We start from the raw sequence: 18575 nt of genomic DNA on the forward strand, positions 1-18575 counted from the left end.
AAGATGCAAATAACATCTTGGCCTTAGGGTGTTAGATGTTAAAGATATCTCCTTAGTGGGCTGCATAGGAATGCCATGTTACTTGCTTTTAACTGACTAGAGAGTCTGAAGGCTTCAGAAGGACAAAGTCAGTTCTAGAGAGTAGGTGATAAGCACAGAACATATCACTTCTTAAAAAATTCTGTTTGTGTTTGTTGGATCTAACACTACAGTATCCTAACTTTACATTCTGGTTCACCTCAAGAGTGGGAGTTTTGTTACAAGAAAAAAAGAGGGGTATTTTTTCTCTATCAAAAGTGAGTGCTGTTGCAATTGGTAGCAAACCCTTCCAGTCTAGTACAATATATTAATCTTCTTGTCATATTACCACTAGGTTGAACAGTTAACAAATCATCTAAAAGAAAAAACAGACAAATGCAGTGAGCTTTTGCTCTCTAAGGAGCAACTTCAAAGAGATATACAAGAACGAAATGAAGAAATTGAGAAACTAGAATGCAGGATAAGAGAACTGGAACAAGCCTTAATCATCAGTGCAGACAACTTGCAAAAGGTATTGCTTGGTCTAAAATTATCATGTACTTAGTACTTTATTTTCTTAAAAACAAAACAGTCTATCTTTTTTATTTGTTTATTATTAAGCAAGTAAAGTAACTGACTTATAATGTATATTTAAAGGTGGAGGAAAGGAGACAGTTTGGCACCATCATAGTAAAGGGAGAATTACCTCTTGAAGTACAACTGCAAGCTGAACGAGAAGCTGTGGACAGAAAGGAAAAGGAGGTAAAATACCTGTGAAATGTTCTGTGTTTCTGCTGATATTTTGGTTTGTCAGTTTTTGCTTTCTGTTGTTTCATGAACTATACAGATGAATTTTTTTTAACAGATCAGAGAGACAGCAGTCCGAATACCTTTGAAATTCTCTTGTGAGCCATGATAATTGTTGTTACAATTAGTCTGTGTAATTAGTCTGTGTTAAAGCTTATAACTTACAAGAGTGGTTCTGGAATAAAAATTCAGCCTAATTAAAAAAAACTTCATAGTGATTTCAGCTGATTTTTAATGAGTTGTAAAATTTCATTCAGCTTAAGGATTCAGAATGTCACCAAGTATACATTCTTTTGTTTGTCCATACCAAACTAGTTTACTGTAGACATTGTACCTAAAAATTATGACATTTATTTTTTAGTATTGCTCTCTATTCTTTTTCCACCATTTGTTTTGGAAACATAGGTGACAAACCTTGAGGAACAACTGGAGCAATTTCGAGAGGAGCTAGAAAATAAAAATGAGGAAGTTCAGCAATTGCACATGCAACTGGAAATTCAGCGAAAGGAGTCCACTACACACTTGCAAGAACTTGAACAAGAGAACAAATTATTTAAGGTAATTGTGTAATGGAGAAGCATAGAGCTTTATTCTCCCTCCTCCCCCAAAATAAATTATTGGAAAAAGCCAAGATGCCAAATTCTTTATCTTTCTTAAGCATTCCACAGTTCAACTTGCAAAATACTAAAATGTTTGTATTATTACTTCTCATTCCATGCAGTTTGTTTATTTTAATTGCTATGCCTTAAATAATTCATGCAAGAATATGCAGAAAACATTATGTACAGCTGTAACATAGTTTGGGGGTTTTTTTTGGTAGGATGAAATGGAAATACTGGGATTAGCTATACAGAAATCTGAAGATGCCACCATAAAGGACCATCATTCAGTGGCTGGGAGGCTCGCTCACATCATGCAAGAAAAGGAGCAGGAAATAGATCATCTTCATGAACAAATTGTGAAACTGCAACAGCAACTTGAAGTCACAACTGACAACAAAGTACATACTTTTGAAATCTTTTTCAGATTCCTATTTCTTGTTGCTAGCTGTTAAAAAAAACAAACCATAACCCCTCTGTCCCCCCATTAATTGCATCATCTTCTATTGCTGCCTTAATTTAAAAATGCAGATGCTTCAGTTTCAAGCAACCTTTTAACCCTAATCTGTTCTTCCTCTTTTGTCTCTTTTTTTATGAAGGATACTTTTTGCTATTAGTCTGTCTTATTTCTGCCTGAGTTTTTGTCTTGAATTCTTCTTCATTCCTTATTCTTCTAATCCTTCTGAACATTTAATAGTATGTAAGTAGCTAAATTCAGACTCACCATTCATTCTACCATCTTCCCTACGATGACTTATTTTCAGTGTTATGTTTCAGTGACACCTACTGGATCATGTTGGATTTTATAGTTTTTTTAGCAGTTGAACTTTTGTGCTCCATGAGCTTGTGTAAATAGTTTGTCATCATATGGATGTTGGCAACATCTTTAATCCAATTTGAAGCATGGTGGATGTGCAAACACAATGCAATAAAACTAATGTGTTTTATTAGAAGTATAGAACAGGAAAGAAAGAAGCAGATTCATCTTTCTCTTATTTACTGAGATTTAACACCTGTAGCTTTCTGTTATTTTTTGATTATGTGTATTTATGATAATGAGCTTGATCTTCTGTGTAAGATGGCTTACTTCCATCTTACACAGATATAACACACTTGATTTCAACATAAATACTACTTGTTTTGCATTGATGTAAGTGCCAGAAGAAACAGACTGCAGATCTTGCATTTTTTATAGAAAGACAATTGAATCTTTGCAGTGGATGAACTTTGCATTCTGAATGTTTTAAACATGAAAATTTGTTAGTCAAGTCTTATCCCCAAAATAAATATTATTAATTAAGGTAAGACTAGAAGTTCTGTTACCCCTCAGTAGCTGATTGAACATCTAGGGTAACATTCTACTAGGACATTGGATTCACTGAAACAGAGCTCTGACCGAGCTGGATAATGTCACTGAGTTTTTATGTGCAACATTTAGTTATAAAGAACCTCAGTGAATAGTGACAAAACTTTGGATTGGATTCAGGAAATTGAATGTAGGAAAGATCATACTTCAAGAATCCAGAAGGGCTCTGCTTTATGCAATGACCACAATAATAGGGTTATATTACTTGCCTTGAGAAAAATACCCAGGATTCAGGTATAATTCATTTTAGTGATTGGTTCTTCTCCTGTTACGTGAAGTTTAATTTTCTTAATTTCATCCTCTTACTTAATTATGTTTTCCAGGACATTAAAATAATTACTCTGCTTGCTTGATTATAAGATCAGTATTAAATCTTAATAGATTGTTCTTGGGTTAATCCGTTTCCTAATCCCATCGACATCTTCAGCCCACTAAGTGCTTTTCTTTTAATTACTGCATTTGCCTTTTGTGATCCTTTACTCCATTATGTTATGGAGAACAGAAACTGTTAGGCTGACTTGGTAGCAATCACCAGCATCACTGTTCTTTTCTTCTGAAAACCAATTACTTGTTCACATTTTCTTTAGCATTTTTGAGCTTCATCTAGTCTCTGTGGATTTTTAAAAATAAGCTCTTGGTTGGCAAATCAACCCTTCTAATTTATACAGTCATATATTCCATTTATTCTTGTACATATAATAATTATTACAATATCATCTTATTATTCAACTAACTAAACCTAACGTAGTATTGAGAGGTAAAGGAAAAAGCAGAGCTATTTGAGTAATAATTTTAGTAATCTTCCCTCTCTTACTCATTTTTTTAATCTTCTTCATATTTTGAAAAGGCCCCTCTGAAATTCGTACTTATTTTAGGTACTATAGCTGGTTTTATTTTCTAATATCCCTTTCTGAATATTCTTGAGAAATTTCCTTCTACCTTTTTAATATCCAGTGTAGAAACACCATTCATTTCAGATCTCCAGACATTGCTTTAAGAAAATATATCCACTTTTTGTTTCTTAGACTTACTACTTGTAATCTTGGACCATTTTGACTTCACAAAGAAATTTTTGGCATTCTTCTACACTCAAATGAGAATTTGCTACCACTGCAGTTTAGCAAGCAGAACTTTTTAATGAATTTTATACAACTTTTTCTATTGTAATCTGATAACTTCTTACTAATCCTTTTGATAAGCCTTTTTATTTATTTAATTTAGTGTTCATCAACACCAGTCATTCCATTTTTTGTGTCTACTCATTTGTTCCTTGTTAGAGGTTGATATAAGATGGCTTTTCTTTGTTCTGCACCATAGAGTCATCACCCTCATATTTACTCAGTTACATTCTTTTATGAATTTCTCATAATTCTGAGCAGTCTGTAATTTTAAGTGTCTTTAAAACTAATCAATGAAAGTATTAGTCTTACTTCCTTCATGTCTTCACCAGTCTGTCTTCGCATTTTGTTTGGTTAGTCATATACATTTTTAAATAAATACTTCTATACCTTTGTCTCTACTTTCATTTAAACTGTAGCACAAATAAGTAATTGGCTGTGGGTGCTGTTTGCCCTGTGTGTTTTTGTGCACATCTGCATATATGTATGCACACACATATAACACAGGCAAACATGTATTTAGGTTTGGGGTAGGAAATGTAAGAGTCAAATGAGAGGTGTTTTCAGTGGTCTCCGACTAAAAAGCATGTTTTAATGGTATTTTTTAACACATTTAATTAAAGATCTATTTGTATTTAAAATGCATATCCATCTTAATTATCTGTGTCCTGTATAAATCTATTTGACCATATGAATGAATGGTGCTTTTGCATGAAGAACACAGTATGTGTCTAATCTAACTGAACATACCTGGCCTGTATATGGTAAGCTTGAGGATCTTCTTCTTTTTTTTTTTTTTTTTAAATGAATTTTTTATGTAATGTGATGCAGGATAACTTATCTGTAAGTTTTAAGCTTCATAAATCTTGCTTCCTTGGAATTCTTTGAGTAAAAATAAAATATTAAACCTTGATTGCCTAAGAAGATTGAACAACACAGACATGTCCACTCCACTCGTTTCCATTTTAATTTTTAATAAAAAGGACAAGACAGAGCTTTAGATGAAACTGTTGGGAAAAAGTACTGTGAACACTTTAACTTCAGTGTGTCATATCTCTGTGAATATTATGAATGCTTTCACTTCATCTGATATTTTCATGCCTATTTGGTGGTTCATTAAGTTCACAGCCTACTTTGTCAGTCCTATGTGAAGATATCCTGATTCTCATAAAACTTTATAAGAGACATCCTATTAGGAAGTTCAGTGAGGGCATACTTTTCAATGTTTCAATGTGTGATTAAACTGTTGCTGTGAAATCCAGGAGAAAAATTATCTGAGGGTTTAATAGTTACCTATTGTGAAATTATTTTGTTGGATTGTTTTTTTTTTTCAGGTTATTGAAGAGCAAAATGAGCATATACAAGAGCTTCAAGCCCAAGTAGAATATCTGAAAAGTGATCAAGAACGTGTGAAGAAAAAAAATGATGAAGAAGTAGAGCAGTTGAATGATGTAATTGATAAGCTTAAAAAAGTGGCAAATATTGAACAAAAAGTACCCACAGACATTGCTACTTTTCAAGAAGATGCTGACAGTCTGAAACATACACTTGAAACAGTTCTGGCAGAAAAAGAAGCTTTGGAGAAGCAAGTAGAAAATATGAATGCAGAGGCATCTCGAACCAAGAAGGAGCTTGAGGAAACAAACTTAAAAATGAACCAGCTAACGCAAGAAATAAGTATGTTAAAAAACGAGCATGAAATCATAACAGAGAAGTATAAGTGTGCACTGGTGAAAGGTGATAGGGAAAAAACAGAACACAGGAGCAATAGGAAAACTGAAAAAGTGGAAGAAGGCTCTTCTGAGAAGATAGAGTTGCTAGACCAAACACAGCTTAGGTCTTCAGATGAAAATACAAGAGTCACCATTAGCAAGATGGAGGTGCAACTGGAGCAACTTCAGGCATGCATTAAGGAAAAAGAGTCAGAACTGTGCCAGTCCTACAATGAAATAAAAGACCTGAAAGAACAAGGCAAAGCTGAAAGAGAAACACTTAACAAGAAGATATTAGAACTGGAAAAGACACTAGTGGAAAAAGTTGCTGCTGCTCTTGTGAGTCAGGTTCAGCTGGATGCAGTACAAGAGCAAAGGAAATTCATCCAGAAAATTGAGGAAACTTCAAAATGTGTGGCAGAAGCAAGCAAGAATGCACAAACAGAGGATTTGAGTGATAGAACTCAAAATGAGATGCAATCAAAATTATCAGTCTTAACACAGAGGCTTAGTGAGATGGAGGACCAACTGGCAACAGTAAATCATAACTTGGAGCTAGAAAAAGAAAATGTAAAAATTGCACAAAAGCAAGCTAAAGTGAAAGAAGAGAGACTCTTAGAACTTCAGCAATTAATAGAAGAGGTTCAAGAAAAACACAAAGTAGAGATTCATAAATACATTAAGCAAGAAGAAATGCAGACATATCAGGTAATTAATGACATTTTTTTTTGCTTGTTTTCACTAAAATTGGTTATTTTATGAAACTATAATGAATGAAACATTTCTTAATGACACTAGTGATAAGAATATTCTGCTGTGTGGGGCGGATCTTCATTTCTATATTATTCCTGGAGTTATGAAGATGAGGAGGATGCTATTTTAGGTGAACTCCAGTATTGGTTTTCATTTTACATTAAAAACATCTTGCATTTTTGTGAACATAGGGTGATTTTGAATTTTGAACATACACTTTCTTATTCTTACCTTGTACTGACATGGGATAGAGTGAATTACACTTTTACATTTCGTGGAGGTAGCGAGATAAAAATTACAATGATAAAAATTATTTAAGAGAGGATTCAGAATGATAAGGGAATGATAGCAATTTGAACTTTGTACGGGGGCGGTGAGAGGCTTGTTTGTTTACATATGCTTTGATTTTGGTTTACTTTTTCTTGCTTTCCTGTCTTGATTCCAAAGATGCTTCCTATTCAGTAGTTTTTACCAGTATACATTTGTCTTAATTTCCATCCAACACTGGTTATGCTGCCTCTGAATTCAAAACTTACAGTCAAAGTTGACTATGCTTGATAGCCCAAACATGGGCTTGGTTGCTGAAACTCTTAGAATCAGAGACATCACGGAACCCAGTGCTAAACCAGAAAAGGTTCCAAGACCTTTAGTCGAAATGCAGGTTGAATTAATGTTATAAATGTCTTATAAATTTAATAATATTGTCAGACTTAATTTCCTTCTCACTCTTTACCTTCCTCACTTTCTGCGAGGTATAGATAATTTCTGCTTGCTGTTCAGTAAACTGTGAGAAGATAGTCTTTCCTCCCATGCTTGTCTTTCCTCCCTGTCCAGTTTGTGGGAGTTAATCTAGGAAAATAGTCTTTCAGTCTTAATTTTTTGACGCTGTGTTAATCCAAATAACATTTGTTTTCCCCTATGGTCTTTTCATTTGTTGCTTTTGTAAGTTGATGTGGAAGTGATCAGTGCTATTAATACTTGATTCTGTGTAAGGTTCTTCACTCTTTTTCATATCTTGTGTTGCCATGTAGGTAGGAGCACAACTCATGGAAAGTCAAAAAGAAAATGTGCTTATTAATAAATGTGAACTAGAGAAAATTAAAGAAGAGGCAGCTGCTGCTAAGGAAGAACTGAGCAGTTACAGAGAAAAGACAGAAAAACTACAGCAAGAACTAACAGTAAGAACCAGATTTTTCCATATTGTATTTAGAGCAAATAGTTATACAGGACTTACTGTGCAAATATGCATGATGTGGGTTTTTTTTAATCTTGTACTGAGAATGCCACTGAGAAAAACAGTCACTCAGTACCTACTGTCAGTGGAATAGAACTGATGCTGTAGACCAAATCTTCACTTGATGCCAAAGTACATAGTTTTACAGTCCACTATAGTGCAACAGTGGATCCAGAGTTGTATTTCGTAGGAGATAATATTTGCTGTCATAAGTGCTTAAAATAAGACTGAGCTGTAATGTTATAGAGAGTTGTTTGGGTTTTAGGTATTTTTTTAAGTGTTTGAAAGGACTGCAATTCAGATTCTCCATATTTACAGGTAAAAGAAGCAAGTCTGATACATCTTCAGGAAGACTTATGCAAAGTCAAAGAGAACCTAGTTCAAGCAGAAGAGAGGCTTGCAAGTTACATGAGAAAGGACAAGGAAATGGCAAAAGCTGAAAGCAAAAAGGATGCAGAAATATTGTGTGATTTGTCAACTAGTAAGTCTGCTCTAGTTAGAAAAAACTCATCATCGCAAACAGACAAGACTGTGGAAATCTGCAGATGTATCCAAACTTCACCAGTCCTTGTTAAAAATGCAGAAATCCAAATTGATTTGCAAAATGGATGTTCTTCAGAAGAGATTACAGAGATCATAAGAGAATTTACTGAAAAAATTGACCAAATGCAAGAACTCCACGCTGCTGAAATCATGGACATGGAGACAAGGCATATTGCTGAATCTGAAGCATTAAAGAGAGAGAAGTTTGTTGCAGTGCAGGTGTTAACTGAAGAATGTAGTACTTTAAAGGAAGTCATAGAAACTCTGAGAGCTAAAGAGGTATGTATCCTATTTTACATTCATTGAACTATTTCAGTTGGTGCTTTTTCTCCCGCTACCGAAATTCCCATTTAAAGTCTGTTAAGGGTGAACCACTACATGTTCAGTATAAAGCTTTTAAGTGTTCTGATGTTTCCACAGCCTAGGGAGAGATTGTGAACCCCTTCCTCAGCAACTTTGGGAGTCTCAACTATCAGATGCTTACTCGTGCTACTGACTTGGACCTGTCCTAGTCTGTGAAGTGGGGACAAGTGTAGGCCACCCTATTGAATGCCGTCTTTCTCATCTCCATTTGATTGCTTTGATTGCAGGGAAAACTGAACAGAGAGGCTCATAGCATTGCCTGCTCCTTAGAATTAGCTCCCTTAATATGAGTGGGTGTGGAGCGATTGAAGATTTGCTTGTTCTCTTTTCTAAACATAGGGAACTCCAGTTTCTGGATTAGCACGTTCTCCACCGTATCAAGCTGGAGATGGAGGTTCTAGTGGTAAGAAACTTGTTTCTATAGATTTCACACAGCATTATAAATTAAATCTGCTTTTTTAATATTAATTTTACCATTAAAGAGTTTGAGTTCTAAGAAATAAAAACAACTACTCCCCAGAATGAAGCAGAAGCCTGTCATGCTAAGAAAAGGTGCCAAGTATGCCATGTCTTTTAATTTGCTGCAGAAGGAAAATGACAAGAGTGGAGATGGGTTGAGTTGAGGCATCAGATGCTGATTTTTTTCTTCCTGCTGGAGTTCCTATATTCTTCTCAAATATTACATTATTTCTTCAGTATAGCTTCATCATCTCTTGATACGGTTTAAAGCTACAGTTCTTAGCCATGGGAGATGATGGCAGGTACTGACTTCTCCAAGAGTAATAAAAGTTGTTAATATGGTCCTTCTCCTAGGCAAAAGTTAAGCATATTAATGGGAAGTCATTTGGCAAAAGTATTTGTGCAGGAAGTTGTTTCTCTTTTAGAACTAAACTAACATCTTTAAGGTTGGGTTTTTTTTTAGTTTTGTTTTGCTGTCACTGCTTTGAAACTGAAAAAGAAAAACTATAAAACAAGTAGTCTTCAGGCTTAGAATCAGCTCTGGTGACATGCAACCACCTGTTCCAACAACAGACAAAAACACTTTTTTGATGCCTGTTCTTCAAAGTTTCACAGTAATCCAGCTTTCATGTTTTTCTCTCCTTTTATTTTAGACTCCAGTTCAGACTGGAGTCGAGGAATGTATCTTGCTCAGACCCAGGGATCTGACACGATATCTGAAGGAATAGATGAAGGTGAAACTACAACAGATTTACTTCCAAAAAAAATTAAGGTAAAATAGAACTGATCATTTTTATTATGGAACAAGAATGATACTACCAAGAGTTTAGATTAGTTACCACTTGATTAGTGAAAAGAGAGACATTTAGGTAAGTTTAGATAAGTGTCAGCTATTTTAATACATTTTAAAATACCTCTGATAAATGATGTGCATTTTTGCATGTTAAATTGGGTTAAATACCAGTTTTGTAACTGTAGGCATGTTCTCAATTATGATTATGAGAAATATGACTACTGGTAATTATAATTTATTGTAGTTATTGTGTATTAATGATGCCGTGACCATGTATTACACAATTTTATAGATTCTGTTATAGGTGTAGAATAATATCTATATTATGAAAGTAAACAAACGTGTTTATAATAAACAGTAAAGGTATCATGCTTTTAATTACATTAAAAGAAAAAAAACAAGGCAAGTCTTTTGCAACAAAGCTGTAGCTTAGTAGTAATTTCAAAAAGCAAATGGCAAAACTCTCCTGGAAGCTTCCCAGGACTTTGTTTTTAAAATGTCTGTTTCCATCAGCAACCATTTTAAAATTCGAGTATTTCGGGGGATTTTCATTGGAAACTGAAGAAAAATACAGCTATTTTAAAAGTTCTGCTGTTTGGCAGGTAAAAAGAACTGGGTAACACTTCTGTCTTTGATACGAGGAGGCACAAATAGTTTTTTTATGCTAATCAATTTAGAAGTACCAGTATTCCAATATGTATGAAATAAGATTATTGTTGTTGATTATGTTGTTTGTATGACTATTATTGTTGTTGTTGTTATTATTATGGCTGACATTACTGATTTCTTTTTCTATTTATTGTAGGGTTTGCTGAGAGCAGTCCATCATGAAGGTATACAGGTGCTGTCTCTCACTGAATTTCCATATGGTGAAAGAGAGATGCCGCCTCTTCAGCAAGAGCCAGAATCTTGGCTTGAGGAAAGGAAAGCTTTTCTAAGCACCATTTCATCTTTGAAAGACCTAATTGCAAAAATGCAACTTCATAGAGAAGCTGAGGTATAAATAATATCAAAAGATTCTATCTAAATAAAAAATAATTTATGATTACCCTATAAGGCACATTCACAGTTCGGGTTCAAATGCTCTAAATATACTGCTACAAGGCAAGAGATTTCAAAAATATGCAGTAAAACTGCATGTCTCGCTTTCTGGTAACAAAATATATCTTAAATTACAGTTTGCATTTGTTCTTCTCTGCTTTGATAGCTTTTGACTGTATAGATCCACCTTTTAAAAATAATTCTATTTTACAAGTGTGTTTCCAGTAGCAGTTAAAGTAGATTTTTTTAATATTGTTTATTGGTGTAGCAGAACTTGGATGCTATTAAAAAGATACTGTAGTGAGAGAAACGAGGGGGAAAATTGATTAAAATATAACACAATATTAATCAGTAATCTGTTAAAACTTGTTTAGACTTGCCTGTCTAATTACCGCAGTTAGACTTTTGGATATATGTAGGTAGTTTCTATTACTTCTGCATTTCTTTCAGCATGCAAAGTGAAGGGGTTATTTCATTATAAAATTAAATCTTCTTCATACACAATTTCTGCACACTACCATATAGCTCTGTGAGAGTCTAGGAACATACACGTAACATAATAAAAATTAAAAGGATAGTGTGATAGAGTAACATAATAATAACTACATGAACTAAGTTTTCAGTTTTAAAAAGCTAAAATGCTTCCATCTAAAACACAAAGTTTAGCATTTGTGCATGCAGAAGAAATCATAATGTGTACAATAAATACATCCATTTATATGAAAGAATGTTACATAGCTATTGAGTAAGAAAAATATTCCACTGAAAACACACACTTTACATAAAATGATAATGACCATTCTTGGTGTAATCTATGAATTCTGTTGTTAAAATTGTTTTTATACCACTGTAGATTTATGCAAGTACTGAATCTCCCGAAGGTGTCTCAGACTGGCGAGGAGAACTTCTGCAAGCTATTCAGCAGCTTTTTGTGAGAGAACAAAATGTTCTTCTTGCTGTGTTTCAAACTGAACTTGCAGAACTGGGCACAAGAAATGCAGCTGTATTGATGAATCAGCTAGAGCACAGACTGCAAGAGCAGGTAATACAAAACATCCTTTAGTCAAGGTGTGTTTGTCTACATTAGAGTTGAATTTTGAATGTATAAATCCCTACCAAAATAGATGTATTAATAGTAGTTTTGACAGTCTAAGGGTGAAAACAGTGTAAGATTTGTAGGAAGAAGAGGTGTCTTTAAAAAAAAAACCTGATGTGGTGTGGGAAAGAGATTTTTGGGTGCATAAGCTATAGAAAAAATACAGCCTTCAGAGATCAATTTGAATTAAACACAGTTGTCCTGAGCTTGACTGCATTAAATTAATTAGAATTATGTTACACTGTCTAAGAGAAAAGGTAGCTTGTATATATGAAATAAGTTGTAAGAAGAGGAAGTGATAAGGCTGCTATGGAACAGAGAGAAGTCAGTTATCTCTTCTGGAACATGGAAGGATTAGTGAGGAAAATTACACTTTGCCATAAAACTGATAGCTCTTTTGGTTTTATAATTCTGATGCCTAGTACAGAAATAAAAAAATAACAAGCAGTTCTTCCCAATATTATAATATTGATTTAATTATAACTTAATTGAAAATGTTTTTAATATATATGCACTATGAATATACATGAGTAAATGTAATATCCATGGCTTAGATATTCTAATAAAATCTGGAGTTTTACTTTTAAATATTTCTAATGCTAATAGGCTACTAACCAGAGAGCAGCAATGGACTGTCTTCAGAATGCAGACAGAAGAAGTTTGCTGATGGAGATTCAAGTATTACATGCTCAGATGAACAGTAAGAAAAATAATCCAAAGAGAGAACAAGAGAGTGATTCAAAAAGCCAAGGTGACTTGTGTGGTAATATATGTCTGTTTCCAAATGCTTTCATGGCAGTGCTCTAATGTAGTAGGTGAAAAAATACTGACTTTGCTCTCTGATTTTGATACTCATGTTCTGAGCTTGCATACTTTTCATCTTTTTCAATTTTATTGGATTAATTTTGCAGAAATTAAGATAGTCAGTGTTCTTATGACTTGTATCAAATTGAAAGTGATACAAAATTATTTCAATTGCTATAAAAATCAGGCTTGTATTTTAAGATTGTTTTCCATGTGTGTGTTTCAGTGTATAGGTTGAACAGCTTTGAAATTATCTAAGCTGGATAGTCAGTCAGAATTAGTAAACCCAGAAGCAATTAGAATGAAAAACAAAAAGTTCAGAGGACAGGTATACTTCATAATTAAGTAAATGCTCACTGTCAGTGTTCTGTCACAGAAATTTGGTCACAAGTATGCATACGTACCTGACTATAGTTATGTTAGTCATAATCCAAATGATATATATTGATATGGCTGTGCATATAGCCTTTCAAAGAAGTTTAAGAGTTGAAGTGATTTCCTGGAAAGTATGAATGGTATTCCAGTATAAAAAGGCATGATTTTGCTTTATTCCACTATTGAAAGAACATATTACTTTACAATATCACTCTTAATGACAGCCTAACTTTACCCAAATAGACAGTGTTGTTTGTTTACTAAGTAATTTCCATATTAATGGTACTCTCATTAGAAATGCTGGAGTATAATATGCAGCAGAAGCAGTCACAGATACTGGAGATGCAAGTGGAGCTCCGGAATATGAAGGATAGAGCAGATGAGCTTCAGGAACAGCTGAATTCAGAGAGAATGATGGCTGCTGAGCTGAAGAATGAACTTGCACAAGCCAAACTAGAGCTTGAAACAACCCTTAAAGCACAGCACAAGCACTTCAAGGACCTAGAAACCATCAGGTGTGGCTTTCAGTGCCAAACTTTCTGTGTTGACAGTGAAGATGATCTTTTTCTATGTTGTCTCAAATGATAATACTGATTTTTATTAAGGAAGTTAATCTCATGAAATGTAAATGCTTTTCAGTTTTTCTGTAGAACATATCTGACCAAAAATAGACTTCTGTTCCATTTGACAAAAAATGTAATTCTATAGATTAAGATCTGATTCATAGTTTGATTCAATGATTTATTAATATAAAGTTTCTTTTTAAATTTTGACACACTAGACTACTGTATACAAGCTAACAAGTATACCATATTTATTAAAGATTTTTCTGCTTCTACAACTGAACATGGAGAAAAAAATTGCAGAGTTAAGATGACTTTGCAAGTACTTCCATATGAAATTATAAAACTTCTAAGTGTTGCTTTGATACGGTCAACAGCAGAGGTACCAGGCCAAATACTTGGCACTCAGGAAAACCATTATTATTTGTACCTTTACCAGATGGCTGTGCCCATGTACGGTATCTTAATGTTCAGCTCAGAGATAACAAATTAAGACAGAATTTAAATTGGTATTACTTTATAGATTACCTTATAGACTTTATAGACCACTAGGAGCAAGGTTCTTTTGCAAATTAATGGAAAATAGATTTGCAAATGAAAATTCAGGGCATAATTGATTTTTTTTTTTTTTTTTAATCCAAAGTACATTTCCCCTGCATTCTGTCAGATTAGATAGTTTTGGTTGGTTTGGCTTTTTTTGCCCCTGCCTTGTTTGAGACACATGGCAGCAAAGTACATTTCCCCTGCATTCTGTCAGATTTTGGCCAGTTACTGGATTAAGTTGAACACTAGCTGCCTCTGAGCCACCAATTAATGAAAAATGGCAGCTTCAGAGTTAGCAGGTTGGACACACTTTCTGTCATTTTTGAGCTATGCAACTCTTTTGACTTAGGCTCGTTTTTCTAAATAGGCTTTTCAGTGTTACTGTACTGCACAAGCAGTGTTTTCAGAGCACAAGTTGGAACAAATATCAAGTAACTGATGTGATAGGATTAGAACCATTGTCTAATCCAAAGGCTGCCCATTTCTCTTTTAGGACTGAAGTTAAAGAAAAAGCAGCTGAGCTAGATATTCTTAAGGACACAATGGCCAGCGAACAGAAAAAGTCAAGAGAGCTACAGTGGGCTTTGGAAAAGGAAAAAGCTAAAATGGAACGCAGTGAGGAAAGAGGAAGAGAAGAGCTTGAGGTATTCCATAATCCCAAATGGCCTGGAACATCAAGAAGCATGCATATATTATTTTGGTTAATGTTTCAACTCAGCTTACATTTTTGTACAATATGTGCTCCATTTTCTGTCTTCAACAGCAGTATTATATCATTAGAGCTGAAGAAAGATGTATAGAAGCTGTGTGGCAAAGAATGAACAAGAACTGATGCAAATTCCATTTAAATCAGTAGGAATTTTAAAACTGCACTTGTGAGGTCCAAGATGAAAAGATTCTACTTTGTATAATAGCCCTCAGATATTCAGGGGGACAGAACACTGCTAACAAGGCTACACCTAGCCCCCACCACAACCTAACTCATAAAAGATAGTATTTAAGAATATTATTTAAGGAGTTATATCGTTTAAGGAGTTATATTGTTTGTCTCCATTTTAAAAGTCAACAGTTTCATCTCGTGAAAACCGAAAGGGAGTTTACTTCAGGAGAAAATGCATTACTAGCTTCCTTGGTACTTCTGCAGCATCTGATACAGTGAGGGAGAGAGCAGGTATCCTAGTACAAGTATTAAGACAAAAAAGCAATCACTTTAACAGCATAGATTTATTTACATCTTGAAACCTTAACTTGCAAAATCACTTTCAAACTTTTAGAAAGTAAAAGCAGCTAGTTATCTTAAACTTCAGAACCACGTGTGTTTGTATCTCATTAAAAAGTATGATGTATTTTGTACAAAAAGTACAAAAAGTATTTTGTGAGACGATCGGATTTTAGAATAAAGACACCTAATATATTTTCATATCAGATGTGACTGCAGCATTCAGAGTATTGTCACATTAATTGTGAATAGCAAAACCTGTTAAAAGCAACGTGTGTAGCAGTAACATATTTGCAATTCGGAGAAGATAACAGAAAGTATACACAAATGGCTTTAATCAATTCTTTTCTTCTGTTTTCTTATGGAAGGATTTAAAATTCTCACTTGAAGATCAAAAGCAAAAGAACTTACAGTTAACTAAACTTTTGGAGCAAGAGAAACAGCTGTTGACTGATCTGCAACAGAAAATTGAATCCCAAGAAGCACTCAGTGCTGCCCAGCTGTCACGTGAACGAGGCCGTAATTCTGAGTTGCAGGTGCTTCTTGAATCAGAGAAGGTTCGAGCTCTCGAAATAAGCAGTGCCCTGGAAAGAGAAAAAGAGCTATGTGCTCAGCTTCAAAGTGCTGAAGATAAGGGGCAAGCTGGAACACCTAATCCATCTGAGGAATTACTTAAAGAGCTACAGAAACAAATGGATGAAAAGCATGACCGTATAGTGGAGTTAGTAAGTGAAATGGAGAAGTATAAACTGGAATCTGTGCAAGTGAGACAGCAAATGGAAAAAGAAAGGCAGATCCAGAGGAAAGCATTACAAGCAGAACAAGATGCTAACATGATAGCACAGAAGAAACTCCATGAACTGGAGTCCAAAGTTGAAGACCTTCAGTGGCAACTTGGAGAAAAGACGCAAGAAGTTCATAAGTTAGGGAATGAAACAAGGAAATTGCAGGAAATAATCCAAGAGCTACAGAAAAAAGAGCAGGAGAATGAAGGAAGAAAGGAAGCCGAAAGGACACCAAGCCACAATCCAAATGAGGTACAGTAGGACTGGGAGCAATGTGTAATACTGAACTGTGCAATTTAGCTTTTAATTCTTTTGTTCAGTTGTCATTGTGTGTCACTGTTCCTTTACTCAATCTATAAAGTAGCCTACAGATTACAAAATACAGGCACCAGAGTAAGGGAAAGCATTACAGTTTGCTACCTTAAGACTATTCACACACATCCTCTCAGAAGGAAGCTGTAGAGGTGTGTAAGGAGGAGCGTGAGCAGAAGAAATCCATCTGAGTGTATACACACACTTGGTGTCTCAGTATAGGAGAAGAATATTCCCTGTACCCAGTTGAAGGGATGAGCTGTTCCTACTCGGGAATGCTCCAGGTCAGTGCTCTTAATCATTAGTTCATAAATCACAAGTGGTCTTTGAAACGTTTTTAAGTGGTCTCCCAAAAACTTCAATAATTAAATGAGTAAATACTCAAACTAGCATATGCACAAATTTGTATCTGAGAGCAAACAAAATAGAGGGAAGAAATCAAGGTAAAAAAAATAATTTCAGGATTTAGCATGATTTTTGGACAAATGAAAGTTGGAACCACTGTTGCCTGTAAATTTTTCTCTCTCATAAAAAGTTTGGAAAGGTTTTATGTTCTTTTTAAATGACTTTTAGAACTCTTCAGAAACTTCCCTGTAAGAGGTAAGTGTTGCTGAGTGAGTGAGTGATTTGTGGATAGTCTCAGAGAGGGCTGACAGGAGACTTGCCTCTTTGCTGACCATGTTTTTGCCCAGCCTGCCATCATTACATGCTTTTTGCCAGCTGGCTGGCTGTGGAGCCAGGAAGGAAATTCTTCTCTTCATCTAATTTGGCTACTGTTCTTAAGCTTCTGAAGTATTGGAAATTACCCACAGCTAGAGGCAGGATGTTGAGTGTATTGATAACTGTAATAGCATCAGCCTTCCTGCCACACTCAGTTTGTGTACTTTGCTCTTCTTCTCAGAGGTAACTGCCAGCACTGTGGTCAATGACGAGTATCCCCTTGGATCAGGTTGGCAGTGGTTGCTGGGGCTTTTTCCTTTCCTCAGCAGCAGACAGTATGATCAGCTTTCCAGGATCTGCCTGGAGTTTCAAAAAATTAATCTTCTGCTGTTTCCTGGAACATTTTGTGGTGGGTTGACAGTGGCTGGACAACCAGGTGCCCACCAAAGCTGCTCTATCAGTCCCCCTCTTCAGCTGGACAGGAGAGAGAAAATTCAACAAAAGGCTTGTGGGCTGAGATAAGGGCAGGGAGAAATCACTCAGCAATTACTGTCATAGGCAAAACAGGCTCAGACTGGGGAAATTAGTTTAATTTATTACCAATCAAACCAGAGTAGGGCAATGAGAAACAAACCCGAATCTTAAAACACCTTTCCCTCTCCCCTCCCTTCTTCCCAGGCACAACTTTACTCCTGGTTTTCTCTACCTCCTCCTTCCATAGCGGAGCAGGGGGATGGGGAATGGGTATTATGGTCAGTTCATCACACCTTGTCTCTGCTGCTCTTTCTTCCACACGGGGAGGACTCATCACACTCTTCCCCCGCACCAGCGTGGGGTCTCCCTCACGGGACACAGTCCTCCCTGAACTTCTCCAGTGTGAGCCCTTCCCATAGGCTACAGCTCTTCAGTAACTGCTCCAGTGTGGGTCCTTTCCATGGTGTGCAGTCCTTCAGGAACAGACTGCTCTTGCATGGACTCCTCTCCCCACAGGGGCCACAGGTCCTACCAGGAGTCTGCTCAGGCCTGGACTTCCTACAGGGTCACAACCTCCTTTGGGCAGCAACCTGCTCCAGCGTGGGGTCCTCCATGGGCTACAGGTAGTCATCTGCTCCACCATGGACCTCCATGGACTTCAGGGGGACAGCCTGCCTCACCATGGGCTTCACCACAAGGGGTTACAGGGGATTCTCTGCTCTGGCACCCGGAGCACCTCCTCCCCCTCCTTCTTCACTGACCTTGGTGTCTGCAGAGTTGTTTCTCATATTTTCATTGTTCTCTCCATCTGCAGTTTCTGTTGCACAGCAACTTTTTCCCTTTCTTAAATATGTTATCGCAGAGTTGCTTCCACCATCACTGATGGACTTGGCCATGGCCAGCAGCGGGTCTGTCTTGTAGCCGCTGGCATCGGCTGG

At 35.8% G+C, this 18575-nt stretch overlaps 1 protein-coding gene across 1 annotated transcript in view; it reads left to right on the plus strand.

Moving 5' to 3' along the window:
- Nucleotides 1–373: 373 nt before the first annotated feature.
- AKAP9 (A-kinase anchoring protein 9) overlaps nucleotides 374–18575 on the plus strand; it is a gene marked incomplete at its 5' end in the record, with an annotated part of 27298 nt that continues 9096 nt past the window's right edge. Inside the window, 15 exons of the mRNA XM_029085170.1 lie at nucleotides 374–550; nucleotides 676–780; nucleotides 1231–1383; nucleotides 1646–1825; nucleotides 5243–6328; nucleotides 7405–7551; nucleotides 7926–8429; nucleotides 8853–8916; nucleotides 9626–9744; nucleotides 10571–10762; nucleotides 11660–11848; nucleotides 12509–12665; nucleotides 13377–13596; nucleotides 14681–14831; nucleotides 15775–16443. Of these exons, the coding sequence (XP_028941003.1) occupies nucleotides 374–550; nucleotides 676–780; nucleotides 1231–1383; nucleotides 1646–1825; nucleotides 5243–6328; nucleotides 7405–7551; nucleotides 7926–8429; nucleotides 8853–8916; nucleotides 9626–9744; nucleotides 10571–10762; nucleotides 11660–11848; nucleotides 12509–12665; nucleotides 13377–13596; nucleotides 14681–14831; nucleotides 15775–16443 (4113 nt within the window). The remainder of the gene's footprint in view (nucleotides 551–675; nucleotides 781–1230; nucleotides 1384–1645; nucleotides 1826–5242; nucleotides 6329–7404; nucleotides 7552–7925; nucleotides 8430–8852; nucleotides 8917–9625; nucleotides 9745–10570; nucleotides 10763–11659; nucleotides 11849–12508; nucleotides 12666–13376; nucleotides 13597–14680; nucleotides 14832–15774; nucleotides 16444–18575) is intronic.

This window comes from Antrostomus carolinensis, unplaced genomic scaffold (genome assembly GCF_000700745.2).
Source record: "Antrostomus carolinensis isolate BGI_N321 unplaced genomic scaffold, ASM70074v2 scaffold8065, whole genome shotgun sequence".
NCBI lineage: Eukaryota > Metazoa > Chordata > Aves > Caprimulgiformes > Caprimulgidae > Antrostomus > Antrostomus carolinensis.